This window comes from Microcaecilia unicolor, chromosome 11, assembly GCF_901765095.1.
Source record: "Microcaecilia unicolor chromosome 11, aMicUni1.1, whole genome shotgun sequence".
NCBI classification, from domain to species: Eukaryota; Metazoa; Chordata; class Amphibia; order Gymnophiona; family Siphonopidae; genus Microcaecilia; species Microcaecilia unicolor.
This window is the reverse complement of record NC_044041.1, coordinates 62,393,125-62,415,544: the sequence shown is the minus strand read 5'-3', so window position 1 is coordinate 62,415,544 and position 22,420 is coordinate 62,393,125. Positions and strand designations below refer to the sequence as shown.

At 41.7% G+C, this 22,420-nt stretch overlaps 2 protein-coding genes across 9 annotated transcripts in view; one reads left to right on the top strand and one right to left on the bottom strand.

Annotated features, from left to right (window-relative positions):
- The window catches only part of PISD (phosphatidylserine decarboxylase), a 107,538-nt gene extending 86,202 nt beyond the window's left edge, over positions 1–21,336 (bottom strand). Inside the window, exons 1-3 of one of the 3 annotated variants that reach the window (XM_030217601.1) lie at positions 21,269–21,336; positions 17,695–17,774; positions 1,785–1,960 (exon numbers count right to left, since the gene is read on the bottom strand). In XM_030217601.1, coding sequence (XP_030073461.1) covers positions 1,785–1,960; positions 17,695–17,774; positions 21,269–21,285 — 273 coding nt within the window. In that variant the 5' untranslated portion in view covers positions 21,286–21,336. Of the gene's footprint in view, positions 1–1,784; positions 1,961–17,694; positions 17,775–21,268 lie in introns of those variants that run through there. The other 2 variants (XM_030217603.1, XM_030217604.1) reach the window with 2 other exon arrangements.
- The window catches only part of LOC115479594 (saxiphilin-like), a 93,844-nt gene continuing 92,757 nt past the window's right edge, over positions 21,334–22,420 (top strand). For 5 of the 6 annotated variants that reach the window (XM_030217594.1, XM_030217593.1, XM_030217592.1 and 2 more), the window contains exon 1: positions 21,405–21,646. In XM_030217594.1, the coding sequence (XP_030073454.1) occupies positions 21,624–21,646 (23 nt within the window). In that variant the 5' untranslated portion in view covers positions 21,405–21,623. The other variant, XM_030217597.1, reaches the window with a different exon arrangement.

The window sequence follows — 22,420 nt, the reverse complement described above, 5'->3', positions numbered from 1 at the left end:
CGTTATATCATGCATTATGGCAATGCCCCAAGGTGCGCATGTTTTGGCAGAGGGTAAGAGGGTTTTTGATTCGATTGGGGAACAGAGTTCAAGGAACGGAGCGGCAGTTTCTGTTGGATCAACCAAGAGCGTTTGCTCCATTAGGCGCCCCTGCTATAATGTTATGCAGGAAGCTGAGCTTGGTAGCGCGGAAATGCATTATGCAATACTGGGTCTCATCGGAAGGACCAGCTTACTGGCATTGGCGCAATCAGGTGCATCTTCTGGCCTCTTGGGAGGCTAGGGATTCAAAACAATAGCCTAAACGTAGAGTGCGCTTTCTACAGATTTGGACACCATATCTGCAAATACTCAGCCCAAGGGGACGTAGTCTGCTTGTCAATGCCTGATAAATAGCGGTATATTGGAGAGTTAGGGCACCATGTAGTAGCAAATTAGTCTAGAGTGGATCTGCTTGCAAGGGGGAGGAGGGACTGGGTGGGGGGCTGGAGGGGTTGAGTGTGATGTATATGGCTAAAGCCTGGCAGTGCTCTAGAGCTTTAATGTTTCATTTTCTGATATTTGTGATAAGCACTATCTTACCTAATGAAGTATTCAAGTGTATGATATTAGGAACATGAGTCATTTAAAATCTAATGTTAACATGGGCCAAGGAATCGTTAAGAGGGGAGGGGGGAGAAAAATGGGGGATGAAAAGTGTTTGGCGAAGTTGAATATGTTGCAAGAATGCTGTTTGTATATCAAGCAATGCTATATGCATATTCTACATTACTTTGTATTGTGATAATCGTTAATAAAACAGTTTAAACATAAACTAAGTTTTTAAAGCTATTTTCTGCTCTAAGATACTGTGGTAAGGCAGTAAAAGAATGCATGTGGATTCTCTGCAGGTATGACTTACAGCAGTCCATCTTCAGCGCTTGCCCTACTACCCTGCAGAGGGCTCTTCCTGCCTAGTTTTCATGGGAATATAAAAAGATCAGCTCTAATCTGCTGGAGAAGAACACTAAAATGATGACAGGGATGAAAGAACAAAGTCTACAACATCATAGCTTCTCTCTGTGCTAATATCATCAGCTCTGCAAATAACTTCCTAATGTAAAATATGAATGAATAGTTTTGAATTGTTGTGGAAATGGAAAGACAGAAATATTTGAGGGAACATGCATAACTGATCCTTCAGAAAACTCCCTGGACAAGCAGAAAACCTCAGCATTCTTAAACAATCCCAGTGTGAAATCTTTACTACTTCCTTTTGGTTTTCACGCTCTTGTCAGAAACAGCATGGCCAGCCTTATGTCTCAGTAGCAACTGTTGTGCACCTGCCATGCTAAGACATTTGCTCATATTCTACTTTCTAGGAGATAGGTGCTGCAGAAGTGAGGTAGCTCAATCATCGCTGAGTGGCAACATCTAATGCTGCCCCCTAAGGTTTCACATGGATCCTGCAGTCTACACAGATAGGCTAAGAGGCGAGTTATAAAATAGAGAAATAGGCCTGGATAGTAGTGAATGAAAGCTCATGGCACTGCAGCCAAATAGAGGCCAGTTCCAAAGAACTGGAAGCACAAAGCAGCAGGAAGAAACTGCTGAGCCCAGAACTGGGGAAAAAGGAACACCAGGGGCATATGGAAGGCAATAAAAATAGATTCGAATGAACACAATTTACAGAGAAACTCTTCTTATTCCAAACCTCAGCTAGTCGGTGGGAGAGAGGGCTGCCAACACTTCTGATACTTTATTCAGCAGTTTCTTACACACCACTGTTCTCACTTTATTCCTACCTCCAGTGGTTTTGCAAGCTTGGGAGGCACCTCTATGCCCTGCCTTTCCAGTTGGTGGTCCTTATACTTCTCATATTGCCTGTAACCTGTGTACCCCCCACCAGATGCCACCAGAAAGTAGAGGGGTCGCAAACGAACCATCACACCTGTTGATGCAGCACGAAGCCTCCTTACATCTGGAATAAAGCAAAGCAACATTTTAAAAACTTGCACAAACTGGCCAAATTTAAAAGTGTAATAAAATAGAAAACAGCAGATATAAAAGTAAAGCATGTGGCTCATGAACTGGCAATCCAGTCAGGTCCAAATCACCTGCATAAGTTATATAACAGGCACCCCAAAACATATAGTGGTCTCAGCATTCCTCCCTCCCAAAAAAACCTTTCCAACCTGAGCCAGGTACTCTCTCTCCTTCCCTGACACCTCCCACACACACATGCACACTCTCTCTCCCCACCAGGGCATTCTATGTCTTTCTGTTCCTTCTATCCCCTCCCCAGCTCCCATGGCTTTTCAGTTCCTGCAGTCCCCCTGCTCTAGGCATCTGCATAAGGTGGCAGAATTTGTGGGGGAGGGGAGGGTTTAGTGGTGGCAGTGCTGCTCTGGTGCATATGAGAGGCCTCCCATGCTCCCTTTCTCACTCCCTGGCCAGCTAGAAAATTAAGCAAGCATCACGTAAAAACAAAAGCATCAGCACTGCATGGGCCCTGTAATAACACAGACCTATGCTGAAGCAGCGCTCTGTCCCATCACCCTCAAAGATAGGCTTCCTGTCTACAGGGGCAGGTCTGTGCTTGCAATGCTTCTTTAACCTTTGGGCTGGCCCAGAAGGAGGTGGGGGGGGGGGGGGGGAGCATGGCTGAAGGTACATTTAAGGTGTCCAATATGTTTGGGCTGGCCCTGCATGTCTGCCTGCCCTTTGCAAGTTGGGTGCTACTGCTATTGTATATATAATTATTCTTTCTATGGAAGAGTAAAAGGTGGTAAAATCCCAAGTAGTTAAAACCTAAAGTAGGCTTAAGGATGAAGAAGGTTTCAAAATTCAAGCAAAAAACAATAAAGAGAATTCAAGAAAACATCAGATAAGCGAAGAGGATCCTTATCTGCAAAGTGAAAACAAAACCTGGGATGAAGTAGAGTCTGAACTGTGAGAGGAAGTAAATCTGGATGAGCCTTACAGTCATATCTGCCTGTTTAAATACCCCATTTATCACTGATTACAGGCATTGTTCTTATAGAGACCCTATATCCACTTGATGGGTTGGAAAAGGCCCTTATGGAGGTACAGGAGAGAAACAGAGAAATGCATCTGCCAACTGAGGATAAACAAAGAGAAGTTTTCTTCAAGATTCAGGACCTGTCCCCTATCTGGGCTTTGGGGCAGTGGGAGTAGGAGCAGGGCTCTGAAAACAAGTAAAGGCCAATTCCCCTATCCAAGGGTAGAGAGAGCAAACTACTTATACCTCACTAAGAAGTGTAACGTCACTGTCTTTTTCAGTTGACAAAGTTGAGATGAAGGCACCAAAACGGCCAAGACTGATGATAATAAAAGTCCAAATTTATTTACCACATAAAAGCATAAATAATAGATACTTAAAAGCCTAGCATGGCCATGTTTCGCCCTCTAAAGGGCTGCGTCAAGGGCTAATGAGAACTATTAATAAATACATTTAAAAAACAGGTTAGTATAAATCATAAAAACCTATACAATATAAATAAACAAATAATTAAATGGAGTAGCAAAATGATAAAACACAGACTAAAGCCAAGGACATATACAAGGCAACAAGAAATCATAGTAGCTGCTACTACAAGCATACATACAGATAAAAGGAGGTGAAATAAAGACTCATATGCCCAAGGTGTGTCACCTAATGGTTAAAAGCTGAGAGCAAATAAAAAGTGGTTGTTGAAAGTTTACTATTATAGAACAATCCCCCAATAGAAAAATAAAATAAATTAGAGCAGCAACCCTTGCTGTAGCTGGTAAAATGAATTCAAAGAATCAAACATCACAAACATATCTTCCTTCTATCCAGCAGCAGCTCATAGTGAATCTGACCCAGATGAGGGAGTATTAGCTATAAGGGATGTCTGTGCTGGGAACACAGATCACAGCACTGCTCAATACATTTTTTTTTAACTTACATACAACCCACAATATTAGATAAAAAATGAAGGAAGGCATAATACCTCACTAAAAAGAGTGTGGCTAATCTAAAATCAGTATTACTAAGAAAATAGCATTACCATCACTCTCCCAGCACTCCTATTTTTTTTTTTCAAACGGCACGATTATAAAAACACAAAAAAGGTGAGAACAGATGCTCATATTAGCAGATTTGCACTATATTTGGTAAAGTAGTGTGGTAGCCATGCTAGCAGTGGCGTAGCAAGGGGGGGGCAGGAGGGGCAGTCTGCCCCGGGTGTCAGCTCAGGGGGGGGTGCTCCCTGCCAGCTCCCCCCCTCAGCGCATCGACACCCCCCGACCAGCTCCTGTACCCTACCTTTAAAAAGAATATCGGAATCCGAGGCGAGGCGCAGCGCCTTGCGCCTGCCCTGCACGTAAAAGGAATGTGGACTGTCGGGCCTTCCCTCGCTCTATCTGTCCTGCCCTCCGCTGACGCAACTTCCTATTTCCGCAAGGGCGGGACAGACAGAGCGAGAGAAGGCCTGACGGTCCACATTTCTTTTACGTGCAGGGCAGGCGCGAGGGGCTGCGCCTTGCCTCGGATTCTGACATTCTTTTTAAAGGTAGGGTGCGGGAGCTGGTCGGAGGATGTCGATGCGCCAAGGGGGGGATGTCATCGTGCTGCACCCGGGGGGGGGGGGTGCAACGGCGAACCGCCCCGCCCCAGGTGGCAGCCCCCCCTGCTATGCCACTGCATGTTAGTCCACTTTTAAATCTAATAAACAGAAATAAACAAAACATAGAAAATAAAATGATAGTCCAATAAAAAAGTAACTTAATACGTTTTTTGATTAACTTTCGAATGTAATCCTTCTTCAGATCAGAAATAAGCAAATGTTGACATATCAGAATATATAAGTGAAACACAAAAGAATTCCAATGACAGTCTCACAAGAAGAGGGTGGGGTGGGTTAGGTGAGAAACAGGGAGAGATGAATGGCTGATAAGAGTGACAAAGCAGTAGAATTTTATGGTTTATAGTCTGGTTTAAGTCACATCTCTCGAAATCATCCATATACGGTATTATATCAGGACCAAAAGTCCAAGTCATTCTCCCTTGATTCTGGGATCCCTCAAGGATCAATCCTCGCAACCCCTGCTATTAATATTTCTTAGCCCCACTTTTGACACTTGCACAATCATTGGAATTCATAGCATTCATGTATGCTGACATACAACTCGTACACTATGTAGATCCTGCAAACAGCCAAATGATCCATTCCCTAAACACTAACCTTGTTCAAATAAACTGGCTACAGGAAAATAAACTTGTCCTTAATCCTGAGAAAAATCAAAATATATTCTTTTCTCAAACACACTGAATAGTACTCTTCCCCTCCCTACTCTCCTCGACTCTATATCTATTGCTCAAGTTAACAATGCCAAAATTCTGGGTGTTTATTTAGATGAAACCTTTTCATTTTGTCACCAATCTCAGCTGTGACCAAGAGCTGCTTTTACAAACTTAGGCAGATTCGTTCTATTCGCACTTTTCTAGATTCCTCAGCAATCAATATTCTTGTTCACTCGTGATCTCAAAATTAGATTACTGCAATTCATTATTCTTAGGTCTTAGAACCACAGACATTACATGTTTACAAATGATTCAAAATACAGCTATAAAATTGATTACCCTAAAAAAGAAATACAACCATGTTACTCCTCTTCTAAAAATTGCACACTGGCTCCAATTTCTTCATTGTGACATCTATAAAATTTTAGTTCTGGCATACACAATCCAACAATCCAATGAACTGCTCTATTTGTCACAAGTTATTGATTCCATATACTTCTCAGAGATGTCTTCATTCATTGTCCCAAAATCTGTTGGTTGTTCCATCTTTTCGTGACATCAGGCATGAACACACTCAAAAAGCTATTTTTTCCGTACAGAGATCGGAACAGTAGAACAAACTACCACTATAGCTCCACCAATCAAACCTCCTTTCAAACAGTTCAAAACAAAAGTTTCATAACAATGCCTCAAGATATTACCCCACGTCCCAGTACTCTCTCCCATTCAATATCTACCACAGATAAAAACTGTCCTACCCCATCGCTCACTTGCTATTATTCGATCAGTGTAGTTATTCCCCTACACCATATCCTTTATTTCTACGCTCCAAAGGCGACTGATCTGACTCTGTCTTCCTAATCTATTCACAATATAACCCATAATCGTATTGTAAGAAACTGTATTTCCATCATTTACAATGTATTGTAAGCCACACGGAGCCCGCAAATAGGTGGGAAAATGTGGGATACAAATGCAAATAAATAAATAAATAAATAAATAAAATTGACCTGAAGACCTTCTTATTCTCGGATTAATTCTCTTAACCACCCTTTCCTCCTCTATGCAGAGACAGTGAGAATGACCCTGTCTGACTGCTCAAGATTTCAGCAGCTCCCTGCCCTTCCCCCCTCTGCTTTCCCTTTTCATGTTTGTAGTATTATGTGTCTGTTTAATAGCTAAGATGTACTTTTTAGAATGTAACTGCCTAGATTCTGATAGGGAGTATAGTAATCTTTAATAAAATGTGAAGCTTGGATAGAAAGCTCAGATCTTTGTTTCCATTCTGGTGGGTGTCAAAATATTTCATCATTTTGACTTCAAAGGTCTTACGTTTCTAGACTGTCTTAAAGTTTCCTTTCAGTATTCTTACCATAAAATCATTAATTCAGTGCTCTCCAAGTCCTCCCTGAACAGGAGCTTCCCCTTAAACAGCAGCCTCACCAATTGCTGCTTGGATGCTGCATTCACTGACCAATGTCGCAGCTACCACACATGGTTGCCACCACAGCCATGGCTATCTGTTTGGTTGATGACCGAACCAAGTCATACGAAGCATTCACCAAATAGGCCACACCAGCTTCCACATCCGGGAATTCTGAGGGGGGCTGTGCCCTGGCTTCCAGGACAGCATCTACCGCCTGCTGCACCCAGGAAAGGCAACTGCGGGCCGCATAAGAGCTACATACCACAGCTCACAGATCTCAAAGGAAATCTTTTAAGGCAGATTCAAGCTTGCAGTCCTAAACAGTGCTCCCGCTAAGGAGCGACCTACTGCGTGCAAACTTATTTTGAGTGAGCACTGAAAAATAAAGAGCCGGGGGGGGGGGGGAGTCCCTCCTCCATGCTATCTGCGTGGTCCATCTGTAAAAAGTCAAACGTTGATCTAGTTGGATAGACAGTGCTTTAAAAGGTGGAGGACAAAAGATTTTTTTTAACATATTCGACAGCTTTTTAATTTGAAAACTTCCCATATGTAGATATAAATATCATGAAATAAAAACGGAATATCATTAAAATAGCTTCAAACAGTAATATACAGCTAAATTTCAGTGAGGATATCCTGTTTAAAGATGGGTTCATCTTACTGTTGTAATCTGCCTTGGGAAGCCTGGTGTTATAAAGAATGGAAGTAAAATTAAATCTCCTTTCATTGAGACACATGGAATCACACCTTCACCTCATTTCTTTTGTACAAATTATTCTGTTTTGAGCAAGTTTCCGGGACAAGCGGTTTTCATACGTCAAAATAATAAAAATAAATATCTTCTTTAATGCAGATCTCTCATTTGTTTAAACAGAACTAAATGGGCTATAAGCCCCAAATGCAGTCCACTGGTTTTCTTATATTTTGTCCTTGTGTTGACGTATACTGTGCCAAAATTGGAAATACAGTGATGCAGAGTGAACAATATTAAGTGCATTTATTACAATATTATACTTCCCTCTGTGTACATCTGTATGCTGCACAAGCCACCATGTTTAAAATTATAAGTGAGATTAAATAAAAATGCTAACAACAACATGGATGAAGCAGCTCGTCACCTGTTTTAATCTAACCTCCTTGGGTTCTTGCAGCTGTCAGCGACCTCACAGTCAGAGCCTGTCTCTGTGGCTTTTCCTTCTGGTGCGTCCCGCCCTCTTTTACTGCAACTTCCTGTTTTGACGCTAAACAGGAAGTTGCAGTAGAGGGCGGGACGTGACAGGAGGAAGGCCATGGAAACAGTCTCTTACTGTGAATCGCTGCTGGTAGCAGGATCCTGTAAGTGAGACCTGCAGGGAGGAAGACGGGAAGGGAAGAAGGATTTTCTTTACTGCAGGAACAAAAGTTTTTTACCATTTCCTCAGGGAGGATATCAATGGAAGCGCCAAATCCCCCTCCAAGAGGGCTGGGGACAAAGGCGCAGGAAACCCCAAATCAGAAATGGAGCACAAACGTGGCTGCTTTGGCTCACAAACCGGTTGCAACCGCCAGAGGGTCCACAAAAGGTCCAACAGCATCCAGAAGCAGGCTGTGACCTCTATAAAAGGTAAGCTCTGTGCAAGAGCAAGACAAACTCTGGGGAGAACGGAACCTCCATTTCTCTGCCAGCTGGATATCCCAGTGGTGGGCAGAACTCACTCCCCACCAACTAAGAGCGACCCAAGTCCTCTTCGGGCGTCTCAAGACAGTCCCAAATACCACGATGTCAGACCCTTGGTGATTCAACATGGCTGCCGCCATCACGGTCACCTGAGGGGAAATGGATGTGTCTAAAGCGCAGGAACCACTCCTGCAGAAATCCACCACCACCCTCGCGGGCTCCGGGCCTGAATAGCCACCCGGACGAGACCTAGACACTGCTCTCCACTTCCCACAGCGAGAGCGGGTTTTTAACTACGCCACCATGCTGTACTACCCTGGAGTCCCCCCGCGGGAAGAAAAAGAGGTACACTTACACTGGAGAGAGAGGAAGGTGTCCAGGGAAGGCTGTGCTGTACGGACAACACAAGCTGTTCACTCTCTGATAAAGCCCCGAAGCACAAAGTGCTAGGAAAACCACTAGAGAACCTTTTTTTTTTTTTTTTTAAAGCAATCGAAGGAGCTGTGAGGAATGAGAAAGTGGGAAAGGACTGGAAAGGAGAGCAGGGAGGAGGGACCTGGCATCACCAGGTGTACCCCCTGAAGCTGGCACCGCTCAGCCTACCACAGAAGCTGCAGTCAGATAAGCCAGGAACAGGCAGAAGACCATCCACCCGCTTGCCGAAGATAGAGAATACTGAGCTGCCAGGAGCATACCATCCAATAAGACAGAGTTCAAATCAGTGTTATGTCCACCTGCTTGTAGATAGTCACAACCCACCTGTCTCTGGATTAATCTGCTGTTGACGCTAACAGACACACACACACACATACATACATATATATATATATATATATATAATATATATATATAATATATATATAAACACACACACACACATACAAAATGGAAAAATTGACAGCTGTAAGACGTCATGCAGTTGGACGTTGGAAATCAATTTGGGGGGGGGGGGGGTCTGTCCGTAATTTGACTTTTCTGAGCGAGTGGGTCTTCTTCTTCTGACTGGTTGTCTGAAGTTTATCTTGGGGGCTCTTTATTAATTGGGCGTGGTCTCATGGGGTGGGGTGTATTGGGGGGGGGGGGGTTACTATAATTATACATAAAACTTGGTCAAATCTGGAGGACCTTGGATTGCTGGATTTTTTGGGCAGCTGTTGTGGTAAGTTGTATATGCTCTACATCCATAGCATGATACGGGTGAGGTTTAAAGCAACGCATCCTTCAAACATTCCAACAGTGTATATGGAACCTTTAAATCCTACAGAAAGTGGAGCATGCTAGCCACAAGTGGCAAATGCTCAGTCATGACCCTGCTCTGAGAAACCAGGTTGGCAACTAGCTTCTCCCTCCACAGATTTCAGCAAAAGAAAATATTAGGAAAAGTTCTTCTATTGGGAAGTGGACAGCTCACCACAGGCTGAACAAACAAGCTGAAACTTCTGAATCTACTGCTCTTCACCTCTGACCCCCAGACACAGAAAAACGGGAGAGTGGAAACTTTCTCTACTGGAGGGAGGTAGAGTTGTACACATGACATCCCAGTCCACACCCAAAACTAATAAGAGTGGTCAGCCAATCAGACTACAGACTGACTGACCCACCTCCCTCCTCCTCTTGCACCAGCCTCTTATCATAAAATGTTTCTTCACACCAGGAAGCAGCAGGTACATCATTTTACCATGTGACACGGCAATAAATCAACTGAACTCTATCAGTTACAAACAGAAGACCCTGAGCAATTTAACATCTGAAATTCAAATGCCAGCCAATATTCCTAAACCTCCCAGGAATACTTAATCTAATTAGTATCCTCCTAGCAGGTTACAATTCTTCAGTACCAATTTGTTTCAGTTTGGGACACTTCCTGAGGAGGCCTGAACTCTGAAATTTCTGCATAATTTCACTATAATTTCCCTGTATATATGTCAGCAATTTTCCCAGAATATTCAGGTGAATCTTTTACAATTTACACTGTACAACTTTATTTCTCTGTAGTTAGATACTTTGTAGCTTAAAAAGAGTACTGTGCTGGTGGTGGAAAGGAAAGAATGATGAGAGCGAAAAGGGTGTTTGTTCATCACTCTGTTGGAGTGAAGGTGTAACATTCTTCAGCTGGTATTTCTAAATGTCCTAGAGAACTTACTCCATACTGGCTATTCCTGGGTACAACAGTACCTAAGCAGATGGAGTGTTTCTCCTAAATGCTGGGGTGCCAGGTCTTCGGGTGAAACTGCAAAACTGGGCTATGGCTAGTAGAATTCCTTTAGCACAGCAGTTCTCAAACAGTGTGTTGCGGGGGATCAGCAGCAGAAACATCAGTGGTTTGGAGGAGAGAGCGCAGGTAGAAAAATAACAACCTGGCAGAGGAGACACAGCTAAATTAACCCTAACATCGTGCTCCTTCCCAGACTGTGCAGGCAGCAAACCACTTTAATTTCCAGCAGAAGTGAAAGCCTGTAAGAATGGTTTGCTGCCTGCACAGTCCAGGAAGGAGTGCAATGTCAGAATTAGTGTAGCTGCATCTCCTCCACCAGGTTGTTTCCTGCTGCCTGCATTCTCCCTTCACAACCACTGTCCTGAGGACCGAGGCTCCACTTCTCTGGGGGAGGGGTGTTGAGGAGAGGGGTCAGAGGAGATGCTAGAACATGGTGGTGAGGACAGAGGCGGCAAAGAGCTGCTGGACTATGGGGCTGCTGGACCATAGGAGGGGGAGAAGGGGGAAGAGGAACTGTTAGACCATGGGGTAGGGATAGAGGCAGCACAAGACTGCTGGACCATGGAGGTGGGCGTAGCATGGGACTAATGGACCATGGAGGAAGAGAAGGGACATGAGGGTTAGAGGAGACAAGGGGCTGCTGGACCATATGGGGGGGTGAGGAGACATAGAGTTGCCAAATCATAAGGGAAAAGGGGGAAGAGGGAATACAGAGCTGCTGAACTATAGGGGTGGAGAAAAAGAGGGGACACACAGCTGCTGGATCATAAAGGGAGATGAGAGTTTTGGGGCCATGGGGGAGGGGAAGGGAATACAGAGCTACAGCACCATAAAGGATAGGGAGCTGTTGACTGTAGGGGTAGTACAGGGAGAAAAAGAGGACACAGTGCTGCTGGACTATAGGGGTGGGGGAACAGAGGGGACACAGAGGTGCTGGGTCATAAGGTAAGGGGAGAGGGAAGTTGTTGGACCATGGGGGGAAGAAAGAGAGGATACAGAGCTGCTGAATAACAAGGGAAGAGGACAGGAAGATTTTGGATTATGGGGTGGTGGAGGGAGAGGTAACATGGAGCTGCCAAACCACAGGGGTGATGGGAACATACAGCTACTGAACCACAGGGGTGGTGTGGGGGGGCACAGAGCTGCTGAACCATGGGGGTGATGGGGAAGAGGGGTACAGAGATGCTGGACCATGGGGATGGAGGCGATGATTGAGGGATATGACGGACTATAAGGGCAGAGGTGAACAGAATAGGGACAGGGAGATGCTGGACCACAGGGATGGAGGGAGAGGGGACAGGGAGTTGCTGAACCATAAGGCTGAAGTGGGAGAGAAGGGACACAAAGCTGCTGGACCATAGAGGTGTAGGGGAAAGAAGGAAAGGGAAGTAGACTGGCAGAAATTGGAGATAGAACAAATGGATAGCACACACTGGAAAGAGAGCAGAAGACAGGAGAAGCCAAAAAGAGAAAGTGAGGCCAACATGCTTGGAAAAATAAAATGACCAGACAGCAACGGTAGGAAAAAAGTGCTTTATTTTGAATTTAAGTGGAACATGTTAACCTTGGGAAATGGTAGAGGTTAAAATTGGAGATACATTGCTGCTTAAAGCTTCAAAGTTAAGTTATATTATTCTATCTCTTTTGGAAAAAGATTTAAAAGTATTTAAGAAGAAGTTTATTCAAGAAACGATTGAAAATAAATAAATAAATAAATAAATAAGAAAATAGGAGAAAACGGGTTGATCTATGATGAGGTGAACAGCACCATCGTTACAACTGAAAAGTTTTTTAGATGGTTTTTTGCTGTTATAAATTCTGAAGATCCCCGCCTACTTAAATATGAAGGAGTTATTAATGGGTACACTGTGAGAGTACTAAAAATGATTTGACTCTTTAGTGTTTGGGATGATATGAAGATTGAACTTTGGGAAATGTGCATTACAGATGTCTTTGTATTTTGTTCAGTAAAAATGAAAAGCATTTGTTCTTATTTCTCTCTAGATATGATAAAGGTCTATAAAATAATGAGTGGAGTTGAACGGTTAGATGTGAAGCGTCTGTTCACGCTTTCCAAAAATACTAGGACTAGGGGGCATGCGATGAAGCTATAATGTAGTAAATTTAAAACGAATCGGAGAAAATATTTCTTCACTCAATGTGTAATTAAACTCTGGAATTCGTTACCAGAGAATGTGGTAAAGGTGGTTAGCTTAGCGGAGTTTAAAAAAGGTTTGGATGGCTTCCTAAAGGAAAAGTCCATAGACCGTTATTAAATGGACTTGGGGAAAATCCACTATTTCTGGGATAAGCAGTATAAAATGTTTTGTACATTTTTGGGATCTTGCCAGGTATTTGTGACTAGGATTGGCCACTGCTGGAAACAGGATGCTGGGCTTGATGGACCTTTGGTCTTTCCCAGTATGGCAATACTTATGTACTTTGTACAATGTTGTGGTACAAGCCTAGTATGACTTATTGAGATTCCCAGTTCAGTTTTTGTCTTCCGTTTTTCTATTTCTAATTTGTGATCCATTGTTTTGATTCGACTTATTAACATAATGTATCACTTAGCACAACAGTATTAAAGCGGTTCTGTATTTGCTGAGGTTCAATCTGTGTTTTGCTTGTGACTGAGATGTGATATTCTGTTTTCATGCTCTGTTTTACTAGTAGTAGGTATATATTTAACAATCGTGGTAGTGGAGAGATTTATGTTGTTATTCATCAGATGATATGAGATGGGGGGGGGGGGGGGAAATAAAGGTTTTGTGGATTCAAAGCATGTTTACATTTAACTTATAAAAACTGTTATACTGTGTCAGACCAAATGCTCATACGGGTTATGTATGTGGTGTGTTACATATGCAAGCATCATCTGTCAGGTGTGCCCGACTGAAAAAAGGTCCAGAACCAATGGTTTGGACTGATCCATTGGTGAAGAAAAGGAAGCATTATTTCCAGCACATAAATTATTGTTCTTTAACATAAGACATAAGAATTTGAGTTTATGATGAACCAGAGGGCATCAGACTTGTCGAGGAAGTATTCCAGGCTTCAAACTGCATTTTTTTTAGCTCCCGAGTAAAATCCAGAAAACTACAACAGAGAAGCTGAAGCAGGAAGAGGGCAGGATGGCCACAGAATTAGAAAAGCCAGTTATTGTTACAATGGAGGTGAACAAAGATCCTATAATTAGTCACAGATACTTTGAAAGATAAGATAGGAAAACTATAGTGGTATTTTTTAAATTTAAATAACCAATAAGACACGAGCAAGAACCTTTCAGCAGAAAACAGATTACAGTGGAACTTGAACCCATAGATAAAACAGCTGAATAAGAAAGCCTCCATATGTTAGAAGATAAGATAGATCATCAAGAATAGAGAAGCAGAAGGAACAAAATGAGAATAAGAAACAAAGAAAGCATGAAAAGAGTGTAAGTTAAACTGTGTGAAACTATTATTCCAGCATTGTGGGGTACTGCACATAATTTGAATATATATTCAGGCAGCAACTGCTAGCATCTTGAGCTATGCAAATAAAAGCTACTCTAATTTTGGTGTACAAAGCAGTTGAGGGGAGATATGATAGAGGTCTATAAAATAATAAGTTGAGTGAAACTGGTAGACCTGAATTGCTTGTTTACTCTTTCCAAAAATATCAGGACTAGGGGGCATGCGATGAAGCTACAAAGTAGTAAATTTAAAACGAAGCGGAGAAAATATTTCTTCACTCAACATGTAATTAAACTCTGGAATTCGTTGCCAGAGAATGTAGTAAAAGCAGTTAGCTTAGCAGGGTTTTAAAAAGGTTTGGATAGTTTCCTAAAATAAAAGTCCATAAACCAATATTAAAATGGACTTGGGGCAAATCCACTGCTTATTTCTAAGATAAGCAGCATAAAATGTATTTACTGTTTTGGGATCTTGCCAGGTACTTGTAACCTGGATTGGCCACTGTTGAAAACAGGATGCTAGGCTTGATGGACCTTCGGTCTGTCCCAGTATGGCAAGATAATAAGCTGCTGCATATGTTTGTTAAAAACAGAAGTCTACGATAGCTATACTGGGTCAGACAAATGATCCAGTAAGCCAAGCATGCTGTCTCAAACAATGGCCAATCCAAGTTACAAGTACCCGGAAGAATTTCAAGGAGTACAGCCATTCCTTATGTTTATGTTTATTAGGAACTTACTATACCACCTTTACTAAATGAACAGAAGGTACATACAATACAGAAATACAATAAAGAAAAGAACTCCAATCAAAATAAAGGAAAGATCAGATCAGACAGACACTCATACCTCTAACAAAGAGGGATCCAATAAAAAGGCTTACCAAAAAACACACCCTCAACATTCAGGACTGCAAGACAGACACACAAAAGTTGCCTTGAAAAAATAGGTCTTCAAAGCTGTTTTGAATTTCTTAAAAGATAATGCAGAGCAAATATACAAAAGGTAATTGATTACATAACATAGGGCCCACAAAAAAGGCAGATCATCATGTGAATTCATAATGGACATGTGCCAAAGACATTATCACTAAATGGTGGGAATTAGGAGCAACGAAATTATCCAAATAAAGTTGATCACCAATGTGCAAAGATTTATGAATTAAACAAAGGATTGTAAATGAACAGGAAGCAAATGCTAATTATGAAGACGGGGAGAAACATGATCCTGCACAATGGCTGCAGAATTTTGACCAATTTGTAAGCAATCGTTCATACCAGAGATAAGCAGTAGCTTTCCCAAGTTTACACAGCTAATGATGGTTTATGTACCAGAAACCTTTTCAGATCCATTTACACCAACTGCCTTGACCACATCTTTTAACAACAGATTCCACAGCTTAATTGTGAAACAAATATTTTCTCTAGTTTCTTTCAAATTAGGGCTGCATGTCGATTATCATTTTTAATAACGATAAAATAAATACTTTTACTTGTGCAATTAATTTCCCACTGCAGCTCCTTGTGACGCTGGGCAAGTCATTTAACACTCCATTGCCCCAGGTACAAAATAATTACCTGTATATAATATACTGCCTTTCTGTGGTTACAATCAAAGCAGTTTACATATCAAATACCATTCCACTTCCCTTCCCTAAAAGGCTGATAATCTCACTCCCTCCAACCCCCAGATCCAACATCTCTCCCTTTCATCTTCCCCCAGGTCTATTATTTCTCTCTCTCTTCCCTTTCTCTATCCCTCCCATACTCTTCTCCATCCTTCCCTTACATGCTCATGAGCAGTGACAAAAATTTGGTGGTGAGCAGCAACAAGCTCTTCTCATTGCTCCTGGATCTCACCACCTCAGCCATAGCTTCCACTGGTGACTCCTCTAGTTCTGTTTGCAGATCTGCAGCTCACACCCTTCCCCACACCAGTCTACTTTAAATGTGGTCTTCTGTTACACAGTAACATAGCAGATGACGGCAGAAAAAGACCTGCACGGTCCACCAGTCTGCCCAACAAGATAACTCATATGTGCTACTTTTTGTGTATACCTTACCTTGATTTGTATCTGTCTTTTTCAGGGCACAGACCGTATAAGTCTGCCCAGCACTAGCCCCGCCTCCCAACCACCAGTCCCTTGATTTGTATCTGTCTTTTTCAGGGCACAGACCGTATAAGTCTGCCCAGCACTATCCCCGCCTCCCAACCACCAGCCCAGCCTCTGCCATCCAATCTCCGCTAAGCTCCTGAGGATCCCTTCCTTCCGAACAGGATTCCTTTATGTTTATCCCACGCATGTTTGAATTCCGTTACCGTTTTCATCTTCACCACCTCTCGCGGGAGGGCATTCCAAGCATCCACCACTCTCTCCGTGAAAAAATACTTCCTGACATTTTTCTTGAGTCTGCCCCCCTTCAATCTCATTTCATGTCCTCTAGTTCTACTGCCTTCCCATCTCAACAGTATTGCACATATGCTGCCTGCACTCTGCTATGAATCTTTCCCTATGGCCTGTCCTGCCTCCTCTAACAGCATCTCCCATTTCTGCATGGGCAGAACAGGTTGGAGGGAAAGTTTCATACCAAGGCTGCAACATCTTATGTGCAACGCTACTGGGGACCAACAGAAGATTACCTTTAAGGGGGAAGGGGTGATGCCAGATTGCATCGAGGACAGCGATTGGGAGTGGAAGAGAGTAGAAGACATGCTCGGAGGAGACAGGAGACGTAATGTAATATGTGATGCAATGTAATGTAATATATTTCTTACGTCCCAATAACTCCTACTAGGAGTGGTTCAAAGCGGGTGGCAAAGAAGAAATTATACCGAAAAAATAGTAAAACAATCAATTAGACCAGAAATGTTTTTAAAGGTAAGTCTTCAATTTCTTATGAAAGAAAAAATAAGTAGAAGAGCTACCAAGTTCCAGTGGAAGAGAGATCCAAAAATGAGGAGTTTGATAACAGAAAGAATCTTCCCCAAAAGATTTTTATATCTAATATTCAGAAATGATGGTAAAATTAAACAAATAGGTCTCTAAAATCTTATTGTACCTCGATCCGAAGGAAAATATATCAATCTAAAGAATTAATCCGGGGACATGCCGTCAAACATTTTAAAGACTAAACAGGTCAACTTAAAATTCGAAACTGAATTGGTAGTCAATGAAGAAGAGTCAGAGCAGTAGTCGAACTATTAGCTCTTTTAAGGCCAAGAATTAATTTGGTAGCAGTGTTCTACATAATGTTTAAATTGCAATTAATACATTAAATCACAGAGTCAACTATAACTCATTTTCAGCCCTATTTATATGAATTATTTATTAGTTTTATGAGCATCCCCTTCCTCTTAATACTGATTGAAAGAGTAAATGCTGTTCCCTATTTACCTGTCCCAACCCACTGGGATTTCAGGGATTATCATATCTCTTTATTATGTTTGTTTCCAAAAACTTTGGGCTTTGTCTGATAAGGCTCCTATCAGAAAGATATCAATCTAAAAGGAGAGATTTATATGCAAAGCTCTGTTACATAAAGACAGAGAGAGAGCTATTTATGCAAGACACACAAGAGTAATTTTGTGTAGTCCTCACTTTTTCTTATTCATTTGAAAGCAGGGTCAGACCACAAGTCAGATTTGGAATGAAAAATACACATATACTTACTGGCACTATATCTCCTGCTAAGCTGGTACTGGAAAGGCAGATAGATCTGACTCCGATAAAGATTCTTATACCAAAAAACACTATAACAAAATAAATATTTTTAAAAATATATGCATAAAACTCAGTCAGAATACACACATATGTTAAAACAGGTGCATTTGTCAATAACCACTGAAATTCCCCCTCATTCTTTCTGGGTCATAGGGATAGGGGAACTTTTTTTTTTTTTTTAGTTGGAGGAACCAAACAAATCATTCTTCAGCCCTACCCATGCTTGCTAGTTATTGATACTGTTTTTGGCAAAATATTAGTGGGGCAATAGCCCTGTGATTCACCTCATTCTGCTGCCTATCCTGTGTCACATAGAAATGTACAAGGAGATTAGATTGAGAACAGGAGACAGTACGAGACTATCTAGCCCATTATATGAGTTGAAGCCAGAAGGCGGCGCTTGCTGCCAGTAGGCAGAGTCATTGGCTTACTCAAAATATTAGCAAATGCTACTGAAAGCATTAGTAAAAGATTATTAGAAACAATGTATCAAAAGCTGTTCCAGTTGGATAGACAATGCCTTAAAAGCTGGAGGACAAAAGTTTTTTTTTTTTTAACTTGACAACTGTTTAATTTATTTAAAAGGTTCCCATATGTAGAAATAAAAATTGAATATCACTAAAACAGCTTCAAAAATTATTGTAGCTGATGGAAACAGCACTAATAAAGGCTGTATTTTGTGATATTTTTTTTACACTGTTCTATACAATACAGTAATGCATAGCCAAATTTCAGTGAGGATATTCTGTTTACTGATGGGTTCATCTAAACTGTCGTAATCTGCCCAGGGAAGCCTGGTGTTATAAAGATTGGAAGTAAAATTCATTTCTCCTTTCATACATTTTTCACCTCATCTCTTTTGTACAAATGGATTATTGTTTTGAGCAAGTGTGAAGAAACAGCGTATTTTAAGCTTGTAAAATGTACTGGATACTTTCCTGCATTAAATATGTCCTTCAGTGTATTTCTCCTATTTGGTCAGCAGGTGGTGTTTCTTTGCTGTAAAGCTGTTACAGAGAACTGAATGTTCGTTTATTTAGTTTTAGCACACAAACAGGAAGCAAGTAGTATAAGTTTGAAATTTACTTGTTCTGGGCTCTGATTGGCCCAGGAGCTCATTTTCATTTGAAGCATATAGGCTTTTGCTCCAATCTTAGCAAAGGAAGAAAAGAGACACAGAGCTCTTTGCTGAGGCTTGGTGAACTGTTATATGTCATGATCTTCCCAGCTACTTTTTAGAAAGTAAACAAATGTTTACTTAGTTATAATTTATCCATATTTCAGTTACCTGTTATTGTTTGCTGATTTCACATTTTTTTGTCCACTGTTCAAGTTTTAACAATAAACATTTGCATTTTCTTGACTCTGCCTGTCTGGACTGATAAAGAAACCTGGTGGTTTGTGTGTTGGGTCTGTGAGTGCTTTCTGGGAACTGTGAGACCACTGGGAGTGTGGCCCCAGTAACCTAGAAATCACTGGGGGCTATCTGAGAGCAGAAGACTCGCCCAGAGGCAGTTGTGACCCAGTCGGTGGGAGGAGAGTGCTAGTGTAGAGCACAAGCAGCGGGTGCAGGTGGACCTGAGCTATGCTAAAGATAGACCCTCTAAGTGGCTGCAGGGTAACCCCCGATGGGTGGCTAGGCGTTTCGTGACAGCATGTTTCAGGGACAAGTGGTTTTCATGTCAAAATAATAAAAAATGTGTAATAATAAAAGAATTCAGTAACATCTAAAACTTACTAACATTATAATTGTGTTTGCATTTGGGTAATAACTGTGAAAATGCTGTTGAAAAATAGCTTGAGGAAGAAATAAATATATATCACAGAACTGGAAAATGTTAGCACATTTAGGGCTCTTTTTACTAAGGTGTGCTACCGTTTTTAGCACATGCACAAAATTACCGCACGCTGTGTAGGCACCCATAGGAATATTGTGGGCACCTACACAGCATGCACTAAAAGAACTAACATGCCTCTCTAGGGTGGCTTAGTAAACAGGGCCCTTAGACTGCTCTGGACTTCTGCATGAAGGTAGCTCTGCCCTCATTACTGAACATCTCACTTTTAAATAGTTGTAATAAACAATATTAAAGTGCATTTTTGTAATTTATTTATTTACTAGTAAAAGAAGCCCGTTTCAGAGCAAATGAAACGGGCGCTAGCAAGGTTTTTGTCGCCAACACCCCCCCTCCCTGGCCAACCCCTTCGTCGTTCTGCCATTGCTCAGCCCTCAACGTCATGACGTTTGACGCAAGGGCGGGGCCCGGAGCGATTCCCCCCCCCCCCCCGCCTCCCTGCCAACCCCTTCGTTGTTCTGCCATTGCTCTGCCCTTGAGGGCGGGGCCCTGAGCGATTTTGGTGGCTTCACCACCACGAACCTTCGAACCTTTTTGAAGGAAGTCAGGGCTTGGCTTCACTGTCTTCAGAACGTTGAGGGTGAGTTTTATATATATATAGATTGCATTTGTATCCCACATTTTCCCACCTATTTGCAGGCTCAATGTGGCCTACAGTTTGGTTATGACATAATCATTCCATGTTATCGGATACAATTAGTATTGTACAAAGATTAAGTGAGGGGAGAGAGAAGGAAAGTGTTAGGCAGGATAGAAGGTGGACTTTAATAACTGGGTAGATTAGTGAGGTACTTTTGTAAGGTTATGGGTTCTCTTTGTAGGCCTTGTTGAAGAGATGTGTCTTCAATGATTTGCGGAAGTTAGCTATTTCGTCAATAGCTTTTAGGGCTGTAGGTAATGCATTCCACAACTGCGTGCTCATGTAATATGCTGTACCACTGTATTCCACAAAACAAAAGGAGCAAGTTCCCACAAACCATCTTTCTCTTTTGATATATGCACCCCAAAAAAATTTTTTTTAATGCTTCCAGGTTTCAACCTAATTCATGTTTAATGCAGGATATATATGTAATTTAAGTAAATAAACAGAAACTCTGAATGTTGAGCACCTGATTCTCATAACATGTTGTCTGTTTTAGTGGCCCTTTACTAGGAGAAAAAAAAATCTCTGCACGAATATAGCACATGCTAGGGTGTCCTTATAACCAGCCACTCCAAATGACACACTGCTTATGATTTATAACAAATTACTACTCTACCTATGAAAAAGTTATTCCGTTATTATACTTCCGCTGTGTACATCCGTATGCTACACAAGCTGGCATGTTTGAAAATACAAGTGAGATTAAAAATGCTACCAACAATAACGAACGACAACGCAGTAGATGCTTTGTTTTGAATAAACGTGCGCGGGGAAGGGGAAACACAAACTAACTTAAGTGGCTTCAACGTTTTGATGTCATGCCGTCTCCTGTTCTGAATCAACGCTCCTTGGAAGTGTACAAGACTAGAAAGTCACGCACATACTCTTCCCCATCCGCCCCGCCCTCACGCGCATATCTTTCCCACACGCAACTCCTCTGGAGATACCTCTCACACACATCTCCTTCTACGCCTCATACCCAACTTGATCACTTTACAAGAAATTTCCCTTCTCACTCACTTACCACACAGCAGCCGCCATCTTCCATCGTCAATAGCTGCGTCGTAAGATGACGTCGTTACAGTGCGACGGCACAAGTGATGCACCTCAAAGCCCGGACCGGATTCTGGCTGGGCGGAAGGAGGGGGAATAAGGTAAATCCCGGAGTAGACACATACTAGACTAGACATGGAGCAGCAGAAGTTTAGTTAGCGAAAGCTTCCCTGGCTGTTTCCACTTCCTCTCCTTTGGGCTCAGGTAATCATAGGTACCAAGCCATGACGGGTGACATCTACCAGTATTGAACACGAATGGAACTCGTCTTGAGCTGCTACTGAAAAAGGCATGACCTAAGTTCAAAAAATCCACATTTTCTCTGAATGCTTCTCGCACCTGCATCAAGGTATTGCCCAACCTACTTTCAGCATTTTGAGAAGTTATTTTGATTATAGAACATTGATATGTAGTGTTCAGACATGCATCTCACACCAAAATCTTCTAGAATAAGGACATAAACTTTGAGAAGACAGTTATTATAGCCCTAGATATCTAATGTATTGATATTTTACCCTTGAAGCCATTTAACCATACTTTTTACCTAAAGTGTGAGTGCACACTGTTGTGACTGATAGTTGTAATTATATGGCATTATTTTGTTCACTGTTTTGGTCTTGGTACCTTTTTTTAATCAGATAAACAACATCAATTAACTATCTGAATTGTATCAGCTGTTGGTAATCTAAGAATTTCCTTGAAGTACTTCCTCAGGAGAATCTCAGGTGACAAATAAATACAAGAAAATTTCAGAAAATAAAGGTTTTTTACACCTATTGGCATTCTCCATCATTTCTAATTTTAAATGCAAATTTAAAGAACCATTAACTGCAGAAAGAGAAGTAGCCTATAGGGTAGCAACCCAAGTTTCTACATTAATGCAATGCTTATCAAAGGTTTGAATATTTAAATCTACATCCGTTAATTTTCCACAACTTTGTAGTAGCCTCATTTTTCAGATGTTTGAACAGCAGAAGAATCTATTTTAAGCACTGGTAAGGTAGATGCTGAGGAAAGGGCCATGTCAAGTTTTATAGTGATTTTATACGAATAAACATTCTGGTTGATATTCAAAATGATTTAAGTGGGCAGGAGAGGCTTCTGTTTGCTTAAATCACATTCT